The sequence below is a fragment of the Lissotriton vulgaris genome, chromosome 10 (assembly GCF_964263255.1).
Source record: "Lissotriton vulgaris chromosome 10, aLisVul1.2, whole genome shotgun sequence".
Lineage (NCBI taxonomy): Eukaryota > Metazoa > Chordata > Amphibia > Caudata > Salamandridae > Lissotriton > Lissotriton vulgaris.
Window position 1 is genome coordinate 226,354,420 of NC_141698.1, and position 23,575 is coordinate 226,377,994.

Here is a 23,575-nt window from a genome sequence, read left to right on the forward strand (position 1 = left end):
ACCTGTACTTGCGGCCTGAGGTACATTGGAAGCACCCGGCCAGCAGTACATGCCAGGATATTACAACACCTGCGTGCAATTGTTAACAACGACAACGCTTATCCTGTTGCCAGGCATTTCAGAAAAGTGCATAATAACAACTTGGAATGCTTGAACTATTTTGTGTTAACATCGGTTGCACAACCAAGAAGAGGGGGAGATAGAGACAAACTTTTGCGCCAGATGGAGTCTAGAATGATACTAGAGCTTGATACTAAGGCTCCAAATGGGCTCAATACCACGGAGGATCTCTACCATTTTCTTTAACTGATTTGTGAGTCTTTGGCCATTTGCTTTACTCACACCCACTTCTGACCCAGCTGTAGTCCCTTACCATGTGGGTGTGCTATCATAGTTCCTCGCTCTTCTCCCCTCCCTAGGCCCTTGCCTCCCTCCCCCACTTGTCAATTCCAGTCTATTTTTCTTTCCCTCCCTTTTTTATATATATTTTGCACTGGGGTTCACTCAAATTAAATGGATTAGTTTATGTTCCATCCTGAGTTTAACACATGGCACTATGGTGTTATCAGCACATTTTGAACATTAGATATAGAGATCTACCAGACGGGGGGTCAATCATGGAGAGCAATAGGGCTGCCATCGTTATCTGATGTCCCTTACTATTTAATTAGGATGAACAGGGTTGCCATCATCTAAATATGTCCCTGCAGGATTGATAACAGTACTTATTTTGGTCTTTACGGTTCTTGTATTTATATTGCAATTTTGCACAGAGTGTATATGTTTACAGATCTTGCTCTTTTTAATGTGTTTATAGGGTACAACATTTTTAAGATATAACAATTAATTTTGTATTGAAAGTTTTTAAGTATTTATACTTTTATAAACAGAAATGCCTATTTTGCACATAATGTAAAGATTTACAATCTGCATGACATGGCACTTTGCACTTTGCACTTTAGATGATAAACTGTTTTAGACCTTAATCATGCATTTATGCAGATACAATCCTGTGCCAAACCATCTTAAATGTAAATGAATTACCATATTTATTTTGTGTATTCATATGAAGAGGATTTTCACTATGACAGTCAAACCTTCGATGATATATAACCCAAACCGTAATAGTATTTCATCTATGTTTACTATCATCACATGGTGTGCACTAGCAATTTAAAAAACCAGGCATGTAGGGTAAATGTGTGACTGTGAACAAGGGCTATCGCCCGAAACGCGTCAGTCTCGTATGCTGCCTTTGCCTAAATAAAGAAGAATTTGCCTTAATTTTGGGACTCGTGTCGTTTTCTGAGTCTGGGGCTCCAGATTTCAGTATTCGTGCTTTGCCTGCATATATGTATATATATATATATATATATATATATATATATATATATATATATATATATATATATCCTCATAGCTGCTAGTAAACATCCCTCCCCAGTGCTGCGCTGTCCATTGGAACTAGTGCTGAATGGACGTTCAATGGTCGTGCGCAGCACTGGGGAGGTAGTGCTGCCGTCGGCCAACGCACCGAGGCAGCACTTAAGAGGCTAGATATATATATATATATATTCAAAACAGAGTTTGCACCAAATGGATAGGCCGCCAGGTAAATATCGCCCTTATATTGAAGAAATGAAGCAGACAGGTTTGGCGGTCGACGTGCTTTATTGCGATATTTATTTACCTGGCGGCCTATCCATTTGGTGCAAACTCTGTTTTTGAAAGTTTAGCGGCTTGCTCAGCCGCGGATGGAGACACACTGCAGTTGCGGGCCTGTGGTGATTCTAAACAGGGTCACCAATCACGGGAGGTAAATGCCTGGAGTTAAGCGTAAATGGCAGCAGCTTTGAAACGGGACTGTGTTTTTACCCACTGGGGTTTTACATTTCATTTATATATGCAAACTGTTTGGCAGGCTCACGGAAATTTTTATTGTTAAAGTGCGAACTACTGGAACCAGAAAGCCACAGGAGTGGCGACACCCACTGGGGGTGGTTCTAGAATGTGTATATAGTAGCACTGTTATGCCCTGACTTTTTGCTTTCATGAAAGCCACCGAAGAAGGGGAAACTCTAAACGCGTTTGGCGAAGGGAGCAATAAAGCATGTCGTCCGCCAAACCTGTCTGCTGCATTTCTTCAATATAAGGGCAATATTTATTTACCTGGCGGCCTATCCATTTGGTGCAAACTCTGTTTTTGAAAATATATATATAGATATATAGATATAGATATATATAGATATAGGTATACTATATCAAACTAAGGGGTGATTACACCACCTCACCCAGGCTGCAATTGCAGACCTGTGGTGTCAGTTTGGAAGGCTAACCAGGGGTGGCATAATACATGCTTCAGTACCTGGTAGGCCTCTGGTGCATCTATGCCCTAGGTACCTAAGGTACCATATACAGGGACTCACAAGGGTGACCCAGTAACCAATCTGGTATGTACCTACAGTACATGGTATCACTTTAGAGAGAGTACAGCTAGGCTGTGGTCCTGATTAGCAGGGTCACAGCCATATAAAGTCGAAAAACCAGAGAAACACAGCAAAAAAGTGGGGGTAACCATAGGAAGCAGACCCTACTCTCCTACAGGATGTTCTTTTGAGGAAAAAAATACCCTTATATTTGTGTTAGTCTTGATGGATTTTCATGTATCTGATATTGTGCAACAAATCAATAAATGTTTATGACTCATGCTGTGAAGGTGTGTTACCAGTATTTGAAAGAAGGGCGCGCTCCATGGAGTTGCAACATGGCAGCTCATTGTAAGAAGCCTTCTGCGTGTTTTGGAAATAAAAGCTCCCTAACTGATGACATCAGAGGATTCCCAGTTGACTGCACACATGGCAAGTCAGGTTAAGCAGTGTCAGCGGTAGGCAGGGGTCGCGGGGTCAAAGGTCCCAGTGCCAGCAGTTTGAACAGCTTCTGTGTCACAGGCACCAACCGAAGGTCAGAGGTCAGCAGAGGATGACTTCCTAGATAGGTGATCTATTTACAGCTAGGAAACGGCTGCGCGTGTTATGTGGATGTTTCACGTTTTTACTCTCTGCATCATTAATTTGTTCTTCACTTATCTGCCTTGTTTCTTTTTCTTCCAGCCATCTCAACGTCGAGCCCCTAACGGGGTAATAGGTATCCGTGTTTGCTTTATCATCAGCTCAGAGACACGTTAAACGTAGTCTCGTTTTCAAGTAAACTGTCTGTCAGCTTTTTGCTTCTACTTTATTACGCTCTAATAAAGTGCACCACGTAACTTGTGCTAACAAGACTGCCTGGCTATGTAGTCCTTGTGAACCAGTCTTTAAATGGGCAGGTACTGTCCTATACTGAGTACCTGGCTGCACTGCTTTCATTTGAAAAGGAGAGTACCTGCCCTTCTCCTGAAATGTCTTGCAGCAGTGCTGAGAACTTCTCGGCACTGCTGCAATACATTTCAGGAGAGAGTCCCAGCACTTCTCAGTAGCAAACAGCCACTCCAAACGTTTAGTACCTGTATTTCTCCATTTCAATTTAAAGCGCTTTTGTAAGCGCCACTATGCTGACTCACTGGAAAATGTCCACCTCCCCTTTTTACCCATTCCACAGACTTGCTGGACCGAGCGGCCGGTCTTTCTTCATTCCTTTATCTGGGTGGCCTAGTCTATTGCCTGTTATCTGATAGAGACTACTAGCCGCAGATTCCTTAACGTAGAATTATCCCCAGGCGTGAGACTGGACCCAGAAAACTTTTTGCCACAGTATCCATGGGGGGGACGGCATCACGCGACACCGCCTAGGCGTTGTACATGACGTTAGCGAGGTCACATAAGTCTCACTATGGCGCCCCAACGTCAGTTTTTCCTTTAACACGTGCAACGCGGATCCGGTTCATGCTCCGGGCCTGTTTAGGCCTTTCCTTTCGCTATTGCGTGTGTTTGTGGGAACAGTGTGCGGATGCCTTCGGGCTTTAAGACGTGCTAGTCTTGTGGACGCCTGATGTTGGCGTCGGACCCTCATCTCATTTGCATGTGCAATTTGGGGGAAGATCACAGCTCCAATGATTGCGACGTGTGCCGACAGTTGAAGCCGAAGTCGCGGCGGGAGCGCCGGATGAAACTTCTCTCGGCTCGCATGTCCAGATCGGCTTAATCACCTTGATCAGATTCTGTGGAAGGTTTTCGACGCAGCCGTCATAGTCGTCGTCCTTATCCCTCCCCTGTGCCGCAAGAGCGTCGCTCACCGGTCGGTAAGTGTTGGCGTTTGTCCCCGGGGCTGGTTTCCGGCCTGTTGGGGGCGTGGGCTCTCCGCGGGTGATGCAGCCCCGTACTGTCCCCCTATCCGTTACCTGCTGAGGGGGCGTCGAGAGCCCAGATGGAGACAATTGCGGCAGCTTTGCAGGCCTCGCTGGCTTCTCCTCCTCCTCCTCCTTCCCCTCCTTGGACGTCGACAGACCCCTTGCGTTGCGCGGGGCCCTCTGCTGCGTCGCCGGCGGCTCCGGCGCTAACTGGCTCGGCTCCAGGCTTGGAGGATGTGGTGCCGTTGGTGTGCGGCCCTTCGGGATCCCTCCTTCGGACCACGACACCTTTGCTTTGCCTCAAACTCCAGCGGGAGTCCTGGTGGTGTTGCGGGAGGTCGCCAGGGCTCGGGTCCCATCCCCGAGCCCCTCTCTTTGCCCTATGGGCAAGCGGCGATCTTGTCTGAGGCTGAGGTGACGCCGCTACGGCGCCGGCGACTGCTGGCCCTGGCGTTGCCACAGGGGTCGGTGGACCCCCGTCGACCTATCATGGGTCAAGGCTGGCGGGGGACCCCTCCTCTCTCCCCAGGCCCCTCTCACCCCTCCTCGCAGGTGGCTGCCTTCCCGGAGGTCGAGTTTGCCCTGGCGCTGCCATGGGGGTCGGGGGGGCCCCTCTCCTCTCATGGGTTGAGGCTGACGGGGTCTCCTTATTATTCCCCGGGTGCCTCTCGTCCTTCCACGCAGGTAGCTGCCTCATCGGAGGTCGAGTTGGCACCATTCCGGCGCCGTCCCTTGACCACCCCTGTTTCGGCCCAGCCCCGGTCTCCTGTGCCGTGTGATGTGGCAGAGGCTGTTGGCGCTGGTCGACGACGACGCCCTGCTCTAGGTTGCCGACTCTCCGGTACCGGACAGTCGTCAGGTCGTGGACTCGTCTTCGGACGTCCCCTCTTTCCCAGAGGTTTGGCGCCTGTTGGTGTCATCCTCGCCGGAGACGGGCCACCGCGTCGTGGCTTTTTCCCCGACATCTTCTAAGGACGGCTCCTCGCCTTGGATGCGGTTTTCGCCGGAGGAACCGCAGGTCCCCCACTCCTCGGCACCTCTTTCTCCTTTCTGGGCCTGGCCCTTCCCTGCTCCACTTGGCTTAGGGGATGGCCACCATAGCTTGCAGCCGTTGCCCACAGAGGAGCTGCTTTCCCCGCCGCGGGGCCCTACGGAGGCGGGTGTGGCCTTGGCTCGCACTGTTTCCACGGCTGTGGGAATTTTGCGCGTGGGTGACCCAGCTGCCCAATTCCCCACGACTCATCTTCTGGAGGTTCTCCATCAGTGCTCTGGTGGTAGGGAACTGCTGCTTCCCTTTGAAGGTTCGCTCCATTCTTCCCTTTTGGGGAATTTGGGTCGTCCCGCCACGCTGGGACCCGTTGCCCCAACACCTTCTGCATCGGCACCTTCCAGCACCACGTGACCCGGTGTGTCTTTCCCTCCACCCCTCTGCCAGTGGCCCCCTTTTATGGACTGTCTTTCCCTCCCTGCCGTCGCTGTTGTCTCCACCATCACGAGAGGCCCGCTGGCTGGACTCTTGGGGGCGCAATATGTTCTGTGGGCCCTTAACACTTTGTGTGCTGACTAGGGCCTCCTCTTGTTTGTGGGACTCGGGCGAGTCCCTTGGTTCTGCAGCTTCTCAGGAGGGTGCTGGTGTTGATTTGCGGCACCATGCGTTAGATGGCCGGGAGCTGGCGGCGTTTATTCTTCGCTCTGCTCTGGACATCTCGGAGTTGCTTGGTCGGTTGTCCTTCGCCGCCAAGCTTGGCTACAGGACAGTGTGTTCCCGGGAAAATGTTCTAGAACGGCTGGTGGATCTTCCCTTCAATAGCACTCTTTTGTTCCACGCCTCGTCGGACTCGGCCATCCGGAGGTTCTTGGTGAGGCTTCGGCCTCCTTCTCCTTCTCCCCCTCAGTGATCTGTGAGTTGATCTGGTGTTTGGGAGCTGTTCTTTCATTGGGGCGGCTTGCCCCAGTTGTGTGATCTGTGTGATTCATGTGCCTGCGAGTCCTCTTGTGTTGGGACTGTGGCTCTGTTGGCTGCTGGCCGGCCCTTTCTTTACTGTGTGTTTTTGCTTTGAGTTATCTACACAAGGTTGGCCCTGAGACTAGGCCTTCTTTTTTTTCTCTTTGGCTGCTTGACAAGCCTTCTCCTGTTTTTTTTCCCCACGTATCTTTTTTGTTGTCCTCCGCTGCAGAGGTTTCTTCCTAAGAGCCTTCCCATGTTTTGGCACTTAACATACCCTATGTGGGGTAGTGGTAGCTGTTATATAGCTTGCTCTGTGCTGGAGAGTTTTGGATGCCTTCGGGCCTCTGCTCTCCATGACGTTTATGTACGTTGCAGGTTCAATTCCCTTATTGCTGGATTGGAATACCCTGGTGCCGCCCGGGGTGGGGGTGTCCTTCTCAGGGGTCGCTGCGCTGTTTGTCAGGTCTGACCTGCTGTCTGCGGCCTGGCGTCTTGGCTGTGGTTCTGCTTCTTTTTGGGTTGTGTGTGCAGACCACTCTTTTAGGTGCGTCTGGGCCCTGCTTCGTCCTTGTGTTCTCTGTCCTGGGGGCTGAGATGGTTATTGTGTTCCTCCTTTTTTCTGGCGCAGCCTGCCTGGGTGCCTCTGGCTCCTCTTCCTGCTTTCGACTGCTTCTTGTTGTCTGCGCCATTCTGTCTGATCTATTGCCTTCCGGCTGTGGTGAGCTCAGTTGTCCTCTTCGCAGGGTGTGTTCCAGGTGGGGGAGGCTTGCCCTCTTTTTCCCTTGTCTCCTTGGAGGCTCTAGGTTGATCTTCTTCCTCTTCCTTGCCTTGGCCTTGGATGAAAGTTCTGTTACCTTGTAGGGGCGTGGGGTGCATCGGCCTCGCCTCGCCTTGCCCTTGTTTCCTCTGTTGAGTGTGAATGGGCTTCCTTTTTCTTCTTCTTTTCTTCTTCCCACACCCCTCTTGCGGTCGGTGGTGTTCTGCATGTGGGGGTTCCCCTTGCCTGGGAGGACGAGGTTTCTCGCCTTGTCCTTTGGACTGGTCCCCTGTGGGACCCTCTGTTATGTCCAGGCGGGTGGGGTCCTTTCGCAGACCCTCCTTCCCCGTGGCTATTCCTAGGGAATCTATTCTACGTTAAGGAGTCTGCGGCTAGTAGTCTCTATCAGATGTACGAGTTACTTACCTTCGGTAATGTGGTATCTGGTAGAGACGATTCTAGCCGCAGATTCCTTCACGGCCCGCTCTTCCTCCCCGTTCTGAAAGGACCTTTGGTTTGGTCTTCTGCACTCGCCTCCCGGTGGGTTGCTATGTCTTCTGTGAGTGCATTCTTTCACTCTTTGACGGGATGATTTGTCTTGTTGCTTGTTCCTTCCTCCTCTTTGGTGCGTTGGAGGATGGGGTTAAAGGTACTCCAGGGTCTCTCTGCTGTGGTTGCTCCTGGATTGGGGTCTTGCCTTCACTCTCTCCCCTCCCTTTCCCCCTTTTTGTTACTAAGGGTCCTCTGCTAACCTCTGGGTTGGGGTCATCTGGCCGTGCCTTTGCCCTTTGTTTCTTGGGGGGTTGTCGCCCTCTGTGCTGGAGTTTCTTGGAGGTTTGTCGTTCCTGTTTGTCTTGGAACTGGTTCCCCTTCATTGTTTCTTGGTTGGGGTTGTAGTCCTGCTGCATGTTGTCATGACATTTTGCATATGTTCTTTGTCTCCAGGGAGGGGGGGGGGGGGGGGCTGTCTACATAGGGGTAGGGTGGCTGCTCAGGGCTGTGTTCCGTTCTTCTTTCCCAGCCTTTGGATTCCGCAGTGTTGACACTGCTCCGTATGGTGTTGTTAGTCACCATTTCTTTTTCCAATTTTTTTCTGCTCTCTTGCACACTGTTCCCATACTCCCACAGTTTTGTCTGATGGCTCCGCATTGTGGCGCAGAAAAGTTCTCTGAAAACCGACATAGGCGCGCCGGTGTGGGACTTTTGTGACCTCACTGACATCACGTACGCGGACGACGCCTGGGCGGAGTTGCGTGATGCCGTCCCTCCGGCGCGCAGGGATGCTGTGGCAAAAAGTTTTCCGGGTCCAGTCTCACGCCTGGGGATAATTCTACGTTAAGGAATCTGCGGCTAGAATCGTCTCTACCAGATACATCGTTACCGAAGATAAGTAACTCGTACATCTATGATATACTGGCTAATTTAATCCAACCATGACACGCCAGTGACGCCACTGGTGTAGTAGACCGTAGAAGATGGACATCATCCACTAGGCTGACAAGGGCCCGGAACGCAAAACACAGAGCCAGGTACACAGGTGGAAACGGGTTCCAAAAATAGCGTTGCAAGGAGGCACACAGTGCATGGGTATTAATGAGCAGCACCCTCCCACCCAAAGGCGCAAATGAAGGAGCCTCTGTCCTTTCCCCCCCCCCCAAAAAGGCCCTCCACAAATCTGTGTCTGTGCGGGAGGAGGAGATCCTACTATTCCCCAAGTTAAGGGGACACTACCCTGAACTCCATACTCACCCACTACGTAAATTAGAGTCGGCGGGAAGCACAGGCCGCACAACCTTCTCTTTTGGCGGACCCCATCTGTGGCGGCGGCTCTAGTTTGCCTGCGCGTCCTCGAGATCTTAGTATACTATACAACACTTGGATACAGATTACACATTTTAAACTGTTTCCAAGTGCTGTTGCTGTATACTAAGATTTCGAGGCCGCGCAGGCGAACGAGAGCCGCCTCCTAAAACCATATAAAAAAGGTCCATATATAAAATTACACCAAACTGTGCAAACCAAACCCATCTCATTTTTTCACAGGAAATAAAATGCATATGCATTCCACACTTGACTTACGTTACGTGACGTCTAAAGTATCAAACTGGTGATGGTGACCCGAGCACCAGCCACGACGATGAGCAATAGACTTAGGCAGGCAGGCACTGAACACGAGGTGTGTAGACTCGTATGCGTCCAATGTTGTGGTGTTTGTGTGTGGGGCGGGTCTGCTGTGACGATGTTACGATTGTCATGAGCAAAATGGCCAATCACACTGTGTGCATGGCTTGATAAGCCACAGTGATTGGCCACATACGTTCACCAAGTGCCACCCACGTGCGGCACCCAATGCCTGGCTATTATGTCAGCCTCTCATGATACTGTGGACTGTGCAGTGAAGTGTGAACGCGTGCGGTGCCACTCAGCCACTCCTGGCGCTGCTCCAGCAGCACCAGGATTGGCTTGACCAGGGATACTCCCCGCCCATTAGGAGACCTGGGGCTGCGGCATGAAGCAACCCTCACTCTCCTAAGGGGAAGGCGAATACGCATGTTCGGGCTGGTCGTAAAAATGACCAACCCAAAACCAAAAATGCGCACTAGCGCTGCGCTCAGCTGAGTGCTGCCGCAGCCCCACCCCCTTCATTTTCTTGATTATGGCCCGGTGACCGGCCAGGAATTAGCCAGCGTCAGTGAGAAGTAGAAGTACATTTTATGTTTTTAAATGAAAACAAATAGGGGCATGTGGTATTAGTGGGGCAACGCCCCAATGAACACACATCCACTGACTACTGACTACTGGCATACCCACCCAGCGATTTTCAGGAAGATCCCCAGGGAGAGACAAAGGAATGGCTAATCATGTGGAGCGCACTAAACAAGGGGGAACTATTCAGGCCCCAAGTTTGTGGCCCACTTACAGCTCCAGTGAACCCTTGAGGTAGATGCAAAAAAAAAACATTTTCATGTCCCAGTTGCCTCACAGTGGGACCAATATTTATGGAGTAAAAATAATAAATTCATTTTTATGCTCTACTCCTAGTCCTGATAAAGTTTCCCCAAGGGAAGAGATTGCAAACTGGAGCTAAAAAGTAGCTATCTAAAATATAACAGGGGGTGGAAATTACTAGATTTTAAAAACCGGGTTTAAATAGGAGAGCCGGAAAGCGGAAGAGCACACCAAAACAGGATCAAGGATGGGACAGCACTGTTGCTTGAGAGTAGAGCCCACTAAAAAGCGCTGTGTAGAAGTGAACAGGGTGAACGAGTGAGCACAACAGGCGAGTTCTGAATGAGCGGGAGCTCTCCAGGCCGTCCCACAAGCCGCACCTAGTCCTAGCTGGGTCACTTCCAAGGGAGGCCCGGGATCACTCTCTGAAGAGGGCAACTACGCCCTCCACGCACTGTCTTCTCCCCTTACTCTGGCGGGCCAGGGGGCTTTAAGGTGTGAGGGTTTTGGCTTCACTTTCAGCAGCTCAAGCTACCTCTTGCTCGCTCAATGAATGTCCGTCACAGGAGGATCCCAGTTCCAGCTAGGGAGCCTCCACGGAGCAAGCACCTCTTGCTACACCAGAACCGAATGGCGGCGGTGCATGAAGTCCAAAATACCCAAGGGACAGAGACGCAGCTCTAGGTGCACAGTGGCTGTCGTGCGGGCTGCGGTCTGCAGTTTGGTGGCTTTTGATGCCTAGCTCCTCAACCAGCTGCTGCCTTCAACTACCCGCCGCTGCTTGCTCTCCGTCTTGTTACGTGGCTCCTCTTGCCACAAGTAGCCAACGTGAGTCCTTAAAAGCTACTACACCTTTTTGGGGTATAGGCCCCGATCCAGGGCTCACCAGCTATTTTTGTCTTGAGCTTTTCTTTCAATTTGACTCCGAGTATAGCCCATCTCCGTGTAATCAACCTCGAGGCCTCGGTGCCTGATGTTTCTTGGCCTTCCTCTTTCCCTTTAGCTTCAGGGTTCCAGTTCAAGGCTAGCCTGGCGGTGTTTGACGCTGGCTTGTGGATGGTGTAACCTATACAGCGCCAGTGTCCTTTCATGATTTCATCATGGGCAGGGAGTTGGGAAGTCTGCTGTCATAGGTTGTTGTTGCTGATGGTTTTTGTTTTTATAGCTCCTACTGAATTGTAAAAGAAGCTTTCAGGACATAAGAATTTGCATCATTTGTTACTGATATTTTTTTATTACACATTCCTCACCTAAATATTTGGAGTGTTAGGCTGAATCGTGCACTTTCAGTATATATACATTTTGTTAGAGTTACACTTTAGTGGTTCTTTAATCCTTCAATACATGTGTATTACACATAATAGTATATATACAGCGCACACAAAATTGTAACATTTACTATCTTTTTCAGGTCCTGGATTAAATATTTTAAAGGATATAAAACCAACACCTGCAATACTTGCTGTTGAAGGAGATCACACTAATATTCAAATTGAAGAAGAGTATATTCAAAATATAGCAAATAAGGGAACAGGTGGGAAAAATCTAAAACGTAAGCGCTCTAAAAAAGACAATGGGAGAAACCTGAAAATAAAGAGAAAAAGGGAAGGTAAGAAAACCAAATAGCTACTACCCTTGAAATGGCATTTTTGTACAGCTTCATGCAACTGAAAATAGTATTACTGAGTAATAAGACTATATAAATACGTAATCGCTAGGTATTTTCCTCAATTAAGTTTATCATGTATTGTTTACTCCTTATGGCCCTGGTCATCTTTATACCATGACTGTCAAGTCCATTCAGATTCTTCATGGCTGGTGTATATTTGACTGACTGGGTGGCTAATTTAGTTTGTAAATTACTGACTGAGTTCAGAGTTATTTTAGCTGGTGCAATATTTGTAATCCATGCTTTTTGAACGACACATACATGTCACTTTGTTGCTGCTCCATCTTGGATGTTAGACCAAAGCTCTTCCATTTTAGTTTGTCTTTTAACTCTGCCAAGAGGACCTCCAAATCTGAGAAAATTCAAAACCATACTAGCTGGCCACTTACATGTTTAATGCTTTTTATTTGAAAAATGTAGGCTAGTTTCTTTGGAGAAGTTAATATATTTGTAAGTGGTTGCTTTTGGCCTACTGCAAGCACATGTGCTTAACTTGAAAAGAACAGGAAGCCAATGGGTACTGGACCATTCAAACAAGACCAGCGCCCATAGGCTCGTGATTCAGAAACCGAGCATGTTGTGGTAAAGATGATATAATACAAAACTGAACAAGGAAGCTGTAACCTAGAGCCGCAAAGGCCACTCTTAAGGCAGAACAATGATCCCACATGTATGCTTGACTAACAGAAGAGGCTTGAGTAGGTCAGACTCACAAGTGATACCGCTAATGACGATTCAAGTCAATTAGTGAAGATTTGTCTTATTCTATATTACTAGTGTGAGAAGTTGGCCTGATATGCAGTGCTCACTATTCTAGTGATCACTATGCATCAGTCCAAACGACCCTTATGGTGATTGGTTGTAAGTCAACCTTAGACCAGCTATCCTAGTAGCGTGGATACGAGCAGTCTTCGGGCTAAACTCTAGAGGGCGTGTTAAGCCAGCTGTTATACCATCACATACCCCTTGAACACCAAGTGAAAGGACACCACACAAGTGTTATGAAAATAAACAGTGTATTTATTAGAATCACAACAGCCCTGTACTCTTTATGAGGACAGGGTACTAAGCACACAACGAAACTCTTAAGAAAATACTTCAAGTGCACAATCAATACAAGTGCCCGAGGGCACGGAAAGTTTAGTGGTCTCGGGCGGACCCGATAAGGCAAGTCGGAAGCGGTAGGGTTTTGGGACCCTTAAATAAGGAGGCTATGCGGGCACCGAAATGCCGAAGTTACCTAGCCCAAGGGCAGCTGCACAAGTCTTTACAGACGTCGGGAGTCCTCGCTGACGAGCCAGGAGCCGGAAGGAAGGAGTTGCTGGCCGGCGACCAGTTGAAGATTGTTCGTAGAGATCCAAGCCTGGATCAGAGATGGATGACACCTGAAAGCAGAGGGGACCAAGTTCGTACTACTAGCCAGTAGTCAGAGGGTACCAGGAGGGCACCGGATGATCGTCACCTTGACTAGGTGAGTGGGCGACGCTAGGCTCTGCAGTCTCACGGACCAGGAGGCGTTGTCGGCGACCAGGATGGAGGTGCGAGCTGTCCCACGAAGGTTGATGCTGTCGGCGTCGCTGGGCTCAGGATTGGGGCAACAAGCCTTGGCAAATTCAGGGCCACGTGGTGGACCTAAAATGGCGTCTTGAGTGGACCAGGAGGGTCCGGGGTGCTCCTCTCTCAGAAGGGAGCAAAGGCCAGTCTGGAGCAACCAGACCAGCAGCGTTGGTTGTCGGGTGTCGTCAAGAAGGTCACAAGCCAGCGGCTAGTAACCAGACAACGTGCTGAGCGGCAAAAGCAGAAGGGCCCCACGCAGATCGTGGAGATGCTGGGAGGCTGCACTTCGGTGCTGGAGCTGCTCAGGGTTGGGGCTTCTCGGACCCCAGAGCACTCACTAGAGGATCCCTCGGCGGTCGTGCTGGTTAAGAAATCGTGCAGGTTTTGATGATGGCCGGTCCCTCGAGGTCTCGTCGCACCCACAGATCTCAGCTGAGCTGACAATGTGGGTAGAGGTCAGAGGTGCCAGGGAAGCCGGTTCTCGTCGAGCTGGGCAGTCGGATTCCTGAGGAAGGACTTGCAGCAAACCGCAGAGTTCTTAGATGGTGCCTGCGGATGCAGGGTGACTACTCCTTAGCCACAAGGGAGAAATCTTGAGAAGAGTCTTGAATGTCCTTTCGTAGAAAGTAGTTCTTGATTCAAAGATGATCTAATTTGGAAGGGTCCCCGCTCCTGCCTTTATCCTAAAGAAAGGGGTGGGTACGTGACTAGGTCCTGCCCTAGGGGTGGGACCAGAAAGGGGGGTGGTTACACCCCTCTCCCATGTCAGACTTTCCCCAGGTCAGGGGCTGGGGTGCCCCTGGAACTGGTTCTAGCCGGCAGATGCGTAGTGAGCACCGGGGTGCCACTCCGCAGTCACCTTCCTGTAAAGCCCTGCCTACCCAGGATACACAAAACCCTGTCTGGGATGGTGCGAGCACCGCCCCGGACAGGAAACCCTTTGTCCAAGCTCTCCTCGCTGGAAGGACTCCCAGCAGCAGGAGGTCAGACTCGTGTCTGTGGTGGCAGCGTCCATTTTGTGGAGATGAGGCTTCAGTTAACTTTAACTGGGGTTCACAGTTACGTACATGTCGTGTCCCTCTAGAAGGGTGGAATGCTAACCCCATCGCCAGCAATGGTGAGGGGTCAGTATCCCGATTCGTATGACACCTTACTCGACATGTCTTGATAACGCGATACCGAAGTTAGCGATATGGTACGCGTTATCATGGAACAGCCATTGGGACTTGGTTCCGCAAGCTGCAACCGGGCTCGGCTCGTGCCAGAGCCCAATTCACACGATTCCACGCACTCTGCCTTCAGGATTGTCAAGGCCTGCCATAGGAGTGACTGATAGGAACTCGGGTGTCCATTTGAGGGTTAGATATAGGTATACTATATCTAAAGCAAAGGGCGAGTACGCCACCTCACCCCAGCTGTCGTGCAGCCAGTTGTGTCAGATTTAAATGGCCATCCAGGGGTGGCATAATACCTGCTTCAGCATCTGGTAGGCCCTGGGTACACCGATGCCCTGAGTGACAGGGTCTGACAAGGTGGCCCAGTTCCAATTGGGTAATGCACCTAAGGTACACATGTCAATTTAGCGAGAGAACAGCTAGGCTGTGGGTCTGATTGGCAGGCCCACAGCCCGAGAAAGTCGTAAACCAGTGAAACAAAAGCAAAAAGTCCGGGTGATCATAGGATTGCAGACCCTACTCTCCTACAACTAGGAGGCACTGTACCCGTAACACAACGCCTTTTTGTGCCACACCAAGCACGTCTGTCCATTTCTTTTTAATACGTTTTAGTTTCTATAGCACCGACATTGATTTCCAATACTATGTGAACGCTTTGTTTATCCCTTTTTCTATTTCCTTTGAGTTTTTTTAGGTGGGAGGATTTTATTTACCTCATGCTTTGTGGGACGGGGCTGAATAGAATTAGTGTGATGGCAGCTCCTTTAGGTTGTAGAATACCCGTTTTATGTATGACTGATCTGCGTTTCCTGTTCCATTGTAGGTTTTGTTTCTTGGTTAATTAGATGCATCTGGCGTTGCTCTTATTCTTTAAATGAAATTTTAGTTCCCCAACATACAGCTTTCTGTTTGTTTCTTTTACTGTCTTAATTCATCTTTGTCACTGCTATTATGATCTGGAATTCCTCTTGTTGTGTTAAACTAGATTGCTTACTTTTAGATTTAGTAGAATTGAACCCCTTAACTGGTGAAGCTCCCCTTGCCAATCACTGTGCAGAGTTTTGATGCTTTGGGGCACTCTGCACTCAAGCCTACATAACGTTCCTGCAAAGGGGTATCTAGTAAGTCAAAGTCCAAACATAAAGGAAAGAAGACGATGTGGGACCCCCCTACTCTCTATAAAGAGTAGACATAAGGGCGTCATGGTGTCAGCAGGTCTCTCTCTGGTTGCAGGGCCAATCTCGCAGTAGGTCCCAGCACTCCCCAAATTCTTTGGGTCTTCGGTGACTTCACAACAGATTGAAGTCTTTAAGAAGGCAAGGTTGCAGATATTTGGCACGCTTCCAGCTCTCTCTAGAGCGCCTTCAGCACCCTAGCATCAGCAAAAGTCAGTCTGGTTACTGCTCGCCAATCTGTTCTCAGGGCTGACTGACACCCTTGTGCCCATTGTGGTCCATGTACCGGCTCCAGTACAGACTCCCACTGCAGTTCCATCACCTATTTTGGTCCCTCCCTCTTTGATGATGGTACCAACATAGTCAGTGCAGTATCCATTGCTGGTTCTGATGTGTGACACTGAACGTACTTGGGCACGATCCTGACCGATGCTGCACTATTAAATCTCAATCGGTCATCATACAGCCTGATTCCATCTTATTACTCATCTAGAAAAGACATACCCTCAGAGGCTCCATGACGTTTTGACTCAGATAAAAGCTTAGCCCCACTCGGAGATAACTATGGTGGTTGGGTATGATTTATGCAATCCACCCCTCGTCCCCACTCACACACAAATCACTCCCTCTCCACCTCTCATAATGATGGTGATGATAATGTTTACATGGACTGATGAGAGGCCAGTAGGCTTGATATTACCCCTGATACAGGTTCAACTCGCCATTTGTCACTTAAGCGGAAAATAGTGCCTCCTTCGCTGTGGTAGTTATACGTGTTGCTGAGGTCTTAGACCTACACTGCCCTACGTTGTGATTGAGATAAATGTGCTTATGCATTTATTATTATCTTGCAGCCTGGGCCAGCCACCTCTGAGCCCTTGCTCCTGTTCACTGACACTTAACTGTGCACTTGGTCAAAGCCCTGTTCTGCCCACCTGTGAATAGACAAGTTTCCAAGTGTTAGAGACTGGCGTCTGGCAACCCTGATTTACTTACAAATCACCCTACTCCATAATGTCTGGTGGTTCAAGCTTCAACAACAGGTTGAACTCCAGCTCATTCCCCATGACACCCCCATATAGGAAGTCTAAGAGGATGTAGTCATTTGGAAAATCAATGTTCTCTTTTGCAGTCTTATACCTGAGGTCTTTTTTTTTTTGAAAATCTGTTTATTAGCATAGTGATCAGAGCAAAAATACAAAGTCATTATCGTATTAATGAATCAGAATGGGACATGCTCCCGTTTGCACGGTAATAATAGTTACATAGTACATTGTGATTTTGTTCATTTTCCTCTCTGAATGAGTGTACCAATCCCATAAGAACCAAAATAAACCCTCCCTCCACCCTCAAAAATATCTCCCGACACTCCTACTGCATGCGCGTAAACAGCAGATTGTAAATTGGCTACACCCATATTACAGTTTACCCCAGCAGTGTCAGTCCACACAGTCAGTCAGGGGCATAATCATGAACAACACGGGATCTCCCGTACTATTGTCTAGTGCACCACATTTTGAAACGGTACATGGAATCTCAAGAATAGCAGGACGCATTTAATGCATGTGTAACGAATCATTAGAATCCCCATCGTCCCCTGTTTCAAACATTCCCAGTATGGCAAACCAGTCCAGTGAAATCGGTGTTTTCCTAAGGCCTCTTCTCGTTGCAGTGCTTCACCCTCTGCTTTGCCCCAACGTGTCACTTCCGCTTTCCATAAATCAGGATCAGGTGGCCTTGGTGATTTCCACCTCATCGTGATTGCCCATTTTGCTCGCAATAAGGCAATGTCAGTAAAACGTGTTGCCACGCTCCTTGTACGTGCTGTTGGTCCCAGCCCCAGGAGTGCATATTCTAGAGTGAGTGTTTGTGGCAAAGCGCCTGCTCCTTTGAGCAGTTCATTAATAGTGGTCCAATAATAACCTAGTTTGGGGCAGTGCCACAACATGTGTACTAGTGATGCGTCATCCGTGGCGCTTCGGGGGCATGCGTCAACAGCATTAGGGAACATTATGTGTATGCGGTGTGGCGTTAAGTAGGCTCTATGTAGTAACATCAGCTGGATGAACTTGAACTTGGGGTTTCTGGCTACCTTTTTGGGAAATTGGATGATACGTTCCCATTCCTTGTCCCTTAGCGGCCTCCCTATATCTCCTTTCCACTTCGTTCTGAGAGGCGACAGTGTGACCGCTCTCCCTGTTCTGATGCTAGCGGTGAGCCACTTAGTTAGGTGGCTACCCGTCCCCATGAGGTACTGCATCGTTGGCAAGGGTTTTGTGAGTGGTTCCCTTCCCTCGTGTGCCCACCTACTTGTTACAAAATGGCGAAGGCCAGCATGCAGGAGGAACGAGCCCCCGGGGACACCATGTGTGGCCCTGAAGTCTTCAAAGGACAGCAGTAAAAAGATCTCCTATATGTGTCACCCCAGCGTCGTGCCAGGACATAAGTTTGTGTGTTGTGAGCGGTCCCGACTCTAGTGGGATACCCAAAAGTGGAATTGTGGGGGCATAGGACGTCGTCGGGCGTGTATTTTAACGCCTTCCGCCAGTATAGTACTGCAAGTTGGAGGAGCGGTGGGGTGTCTCTCGGTAGATCTGAGCGGGGTAAGAGCAATGCATGAATTTTCCGTTTAGTGTGATCTTCCTCTGTCATGTAATCTCGTGGAAGTTCCGACCTGCTAGCCAATAGGCCAGCCATTGCAGTTGACATGCGTAGTTGTAGGCCCTGAAGTCTGGTACTCCCATGCCTCCGGATCCGGAGGTGAGCTGTAGTTTAGCAAGGCCTATGCGCCTGCGCCCTAGTCCCCATACGAGTTCCGTGAGGAGTGTGTCTAGTGTTTTAAATGTCGCCGCAGGGATCAGGAATGGCAGGTTGGTGAAGTAGTAAATGAGGCGGGGAAGCATTACCATTTTGGAGATGGCCACTCTGCCGGCCACCGATAGGGGCAATGACAGCCAAAATTGGATTTGTGTTTTCAGTGCTCTCATGGCCCTTCCTAGGTTGCCATCAATCATTACTTCGGCATCCCTGTAAATGTGTATCCCGAGATTTCGGAAATCGGAAGGTGGTGTCTGCCATTTGGAATGTGTGTGGCGCGAAGGGTAAAGGAGCGGACGAGCCAGCGTCCTCAAAGGTGAACTCGTAGGACTTGGGTTCGCTTATGGTGAGGCCTGATAGTGACCTGAAGTCCTCAAATATTTGAGGTATGGGATCCAGGTTGCCCCGTAGATCTTGGAGATATAAGATAATATCGTCGGCGTAGGCGGACACAATGTGTGTCGTCCCGTGCCTCCGAATGCCACAGAGGGGGGCCGCCGTCCGGAGTTTACAGAGCAGTGGTTCGAGGGCCAGGATGAATAGGAGCGGGGAGAGTGGGCAACCCTGCCTGGTGCCTCTCGCTATGGCTATTGGTCCTGAAATGTGTTTGGATGTGCGCACCCGAGCCGTGGGGCGGGTGTATAGTAGTTTGACCCAGGCGATATATTCGGGTGGATTCCCGAATTTCGCGAGCGTAGCTAACATGTAATCCCATCTGAGGGAATCAAAGGCTTGTTTCAAATCCAATGAGATGCAGCCCTCGGTGCCCAAGTCCGCCATGTCTCGCAGCATCAGCTGGGCAAGCCTTCTAAGATTCATAGCCGTGCTCCTTCCCGGTTCAAAACCACCCTGGTCGGGACGGATCAGTTGCGGAATGAATTGTGCCAATCGTGTCGCTAGCACCTTGCTCAGTATCTTATAATCGGTGTTGAGGAGAGATAAGGGTCTGTAGTTAGCCAGGTGCATCCCATCTTTACCCGGTTTTAAGGGGGAAGTTATTAATGCTTGTAGGGATGACTGCGGCAAGGAGGTAGTCCGCAACGCTTCCAGATAAATAGCGTGTAAGCGCGGGGCTAGGAGATCTACGAACGTTGCATAGAACTCGGCCGGTAGGCCGTCCGTCCCAGGGGCCTTGCTCCTCGGAAGAGCGTGTATCTCTTGCCTAATCTCCGCGATCATAATGTTACGCTTCAAGTCCTTGCATTGCCTGTCGGTGAGTTGGGGTAATTCTAAATCCCCCATAAATCCCTCAAGTGCAGCCTCTGAGAGGTGTTGGTGGGGGCCATGGAGTGTGATGTAGTTGTCTTTGAATGCAGTGTTCATTCCTACTTGAGTCGAAGTCAGTATCCTGGTCAAATATTTCCAAAATCGGATGGTACACTGGAGAGTCTCGTATAATATGGGCCAGCAGGGGGCCAGATCTATCCGCCTGCGTGTGCTGTCTATTAGTGTATTCCCTGTAATCTAATAATCTCAGGTCTTCTAGTAGCTCGGCGTGTTTTATATGTGCGTCCTGCAGTGGTGTGAAGTGTGTATTCGTGCACGCAGCTTCACTCGCTAGGGTCGCCAATTTACCCTCCACCTCTTTTAAATTATTGATCACCTCCCGTCTCCTGCCCACCCGGGTGATCATCGCCTCTCCTCTGAGGAAGACTTTGAAGGTGTCCCACTCTATTTGTCGGGTGCTGGCTGTATTTGCGTTCGTGTCGAAGTAGGATTCAATGGCGTCTGACAAGGACGACCTGAAGACCGTGTCTTCAAGCAGTTCCGTGGGCAATCTCCAAGTCGGGATGGGAGCCAGTAGTCGGCCCCATTGCCAAGTAAGCTTGACAGGGTTATGATCCGAAAGGGTCTTTCCCATGTGCTGAGCCTGGACAATCGACCCCATCAGGGAACGGGAGCAGAATATATGGTCTATTCTGGTGTGTAGTTGGTGCGGTGGGGAGAAAAAGGTATATTCCCTGTCCAGTAGATGTGTGCTGCGCCATGCATCCGACAAATCCCAACCCTCTGCCCATTGTGCCAGTGCGTCCGCCTGTCTCCTGCTTTCGGTGGCATGCAGTGGGGGGTGTGACCTGTCCAGAGCAACATCTAACACAGCGTTGAAATCCCCCCCAATCACCCAGTGATGATCTGCCCAATCCGCAAGGACCCCATTGACATTTACCAAAAACTCCGATTGACCTGAATTCGGTGAATACACACAACCAAGCACGACTGAATCCCCATCCAATAAACCCCTTACAAACACATATCTACCCTCTTTGTCGATTCTCTGCTCTGTCAGTTTAAAGGGAACAGAATTGCGAAGCCAAATGGCTGCCCCCCTAGAGAACGCTGAATAGGACGTAGCGAAGAGTTGCCCTCTCCATTTCTTGCGCAGTTTCATGTTTTCGGAGCTGTTCAAGTGTGTCTCCTGCAGGCAAGCTATCATGATTCCCCTACGGTTGAGTTGGGCCAGTATCCTGTGCCGTTTGTGAACCGAGCCCATGCCCCGCACATTCCAGGTGCACAAGTGGTAAACATTAAGTGGCCCCATGACTGACCGTGCAATGCAATAATGTTGAGCTCATGGGTGTCCATGCCAAATACGTCATACTACAGGAGAGGAGTGTCATGCAAACAGTTAACCCCTTAACATTAAGGTCCCCAGGCCAACGGGCTCGGGAGCCGAACCAAGATGCCCAACGTGGGCATAAGTCAACCAGTTCCATGTGCATGTGGTGGGGGGAGTAGACCACTCGTGCCTGTCTCTTATTGCCCTGCGATGGCATGGTAGCCCTCCATAAACTAGGCCCTCTGGCAACCCACCTTGTGCAGAGAGTGAGATCGTTCATACATTACCACCCAGAGAGCGTTCAACGTGCTGCTGCTCAAAATTCTGCTGCCATCTGAGCCGTGATCTTAGGGAACAATTGCAGGCTGTCCACCGATCCTGACACTTCGGTGTGTGTGTCAGAGGTGATGGTCCGGTCCCTGGCTGTGCCCGCGTCTTGAGCGGCGAGCGCCTCCTCTGTCAGCTGCACCACTGATGATTGATCTGCTAGCCGGTCCCCTGTAGTCTGTGCCCTCGGCGATGACCCCGTTGAGGGGGTTCGTCTGGTGTTGGAAGCGGTGTCCCTCCGGTCCGGCGGACTCCGATGTCTGTCGCTCCTGGCGTCGGCAAATGGGTCCTGCGAGGCCGGTGGTGTTAGCGTTACCTCCATCCATTCCTCCGCCTCCTCTGGCGAGTCGAAGAAGTGAGATTTGTTACCATGTAGGATTTTGAGGCGTGCGGGGCACAGGAGTGCATATTTCTAGTCTTTCTCTCGCAATTTGCGCTTCACCCCCATGAAGGTGGATCTGGCTCGTTGTACTGTGGGCGTGAAGTCAGGATATACGGAGACATTCTTGTCCTCATAGCGTATTGGCGCTTTCTCTCGGGCCACCCTCAGCACAGTGTCACGGTCCTTGTAGTGAAGAAGGCGCGCAATCAAGGGACGAGGGGGCGCTCCCGGTTACGGAGGTCTCGACGGCATCCTATGCGCCCGTTCCACACTGTACAGGGCGGTAAGATCTTCCGGGCCCACCGTTTTCCTTAGCCAATCTTCCACGAATTGGGTAGGGTTTCTCCCCTCTCTTCGTTCCGGAATGCCTAGGATGCGGACGTTGTTGCGGCGTGCACGTCCTTCCGCATCATCCACCTTTTCCCACAGCTGTTTGAGTTGTTTCTCCATGCCTTCCAGCTTCGCAGAGTGTTCCGTCTGCTGGGGTATGAGATCGTTCAGCGCTATTTTTTGCTCCGAGACTCGCTCTGCCAGTTTGTTATGATCTGCTCGGAGCAAGGAGAGGCCCGTTGCCATGCTGTCTATGCGTGATTCCAGTGCCTCACGTGTGGCACGTATTTCGTTGAGGATAAGATCCAGTTTGGCGTCCTGCGATCCTTTCCCTGTCGGTGGGATAATGCCCACATTTGAGGAGGCTAGTGGGTCCTCCGAGCCCGTGGATTGCATGTCCGTCGGTGCGCCGTGGTCTTGGGCCCTGCCCCTGTGCCTGCCCATCGATCTAGTATGCAGGGTGGCGTTGTAGAAAGTGCACCCACCGTTCCCGGCCTGTACAGCTGTCCACACACAGTGCCGCAGGGCACTTATGCAGCCACTTGAGCCAACGTGAAGGAGGCAAGTGTTGGGCAAGTCCCCAGATCAAACAGAGTCAATGGTGCTGGGGTTATGGTAGCGCCTCTGGTGGGTGTGGTGGCGCCTTGCGAAGGGTCCTGCGTATGGCAATAGTCCTGACCTCGGCGAGGTGATCAGGGAGGGCCACAGACCGCAGGTGGGGGGGGGGGGGGGGGTCACGTCAGAGGCTGGAAGGAAGGGAAGCGCCACTCGCCTGATCCAGCAGCAGGGATCTCGTGGTCAGTGGCCCGCCCGCGGGCCGTCGTGTGGTTGGACCCCGTGAAGGTGCTCGGGGGCCCCCACCCTGGTAACGAGTGCAGGGGCCGTGTCGGTGTTGCAGTGTGTCCTCAGCGCCTCTGTTCCCTGGTTGGCCAGCGTGTTCCAGGCAGGGTAGGGCGCCGCACCAGTCACTCGGGGAATCTGGGGCCCAGGGGGAAGACAAGATGGTGACTGTGGCACCGCAGCGGCGCTGGATCGCACCGCGCTGTTGATGCGTGGCTCAGGCAGCGGCCTCGGGTCCCCGGGTGCCAATGATCTTCCTCTCGCTCCCCCGGCCCCACTCTCCTCACCGGCTCTCAGGCGGGCGCTGGGCCGGTCCCGGTGTCTCCTACGGCTGCGGGCGGGGTAGCCCGGTCAGGACGGGTCCGTCTGGGGTTTTCATCTCAGGGGGGGGGGTAGTATGGTGATAGCCGGAGCAGGCGCCCGCCACCGACCATGGGCTTGCCTGCGGGCTCCGTATCCCGTCTCCGTCCGGGGTCCCCCTCACAGTGCGCGGATACCTGGCGGCAGCTCGGTCACTTGGCCAATCGAGGCCGCGACTCACCACAATGTAGTAGGCCCCAGCAGTCGCCGCAGTCTCCCAGTGGCGTCCGAGGGGGGCGGCTCTCCGTCGCTGCTCGCCGCTCACCTCCTGAGGCTCCGGGCACAATATCTAGGTGGGTCGCACTTCAGGCAGGCAGGATAATTCGCTAGTTTCGAGGGCTAAGGACGGAGCTCTTCAACTACACGTCCGCCATGATCGGCGCTTGGCCACGCCCCCTCATACCTGAGGTCTTTAAACGCTGTTTGTTTGTTGGCCAGATATATGCA

At 50.9% G+C, this 23,575-nt stretch overlaps 1 protein-coding gene across 3 annotated transcripts in view; it reads left to right on the forward strand.

Annotated features, from left to right (window-relative positions):
* The window catches only part of GTF3C1 (general transcription factor IIIC subunit 1), a 2,762,707-nt gene that overhangs the window by 2,019,661 nt on the left and 719,471 nt on the right, over positions 1-23,575 (forward strand). For all 3 annotated transcript variants that reach the window (XM_086940909.1, XM_086940911.1, XM_086940910.1), the window contains one exon: positions 11,351-11,548. In XM_086940909.1, coding sequence (XP_086797035.1) covers positions 11,351-11,548 — 198 coding nt within the window. The remainder of the gene's footprint in view (positions 1-11,350; positions 11,549-23,575) is intronic.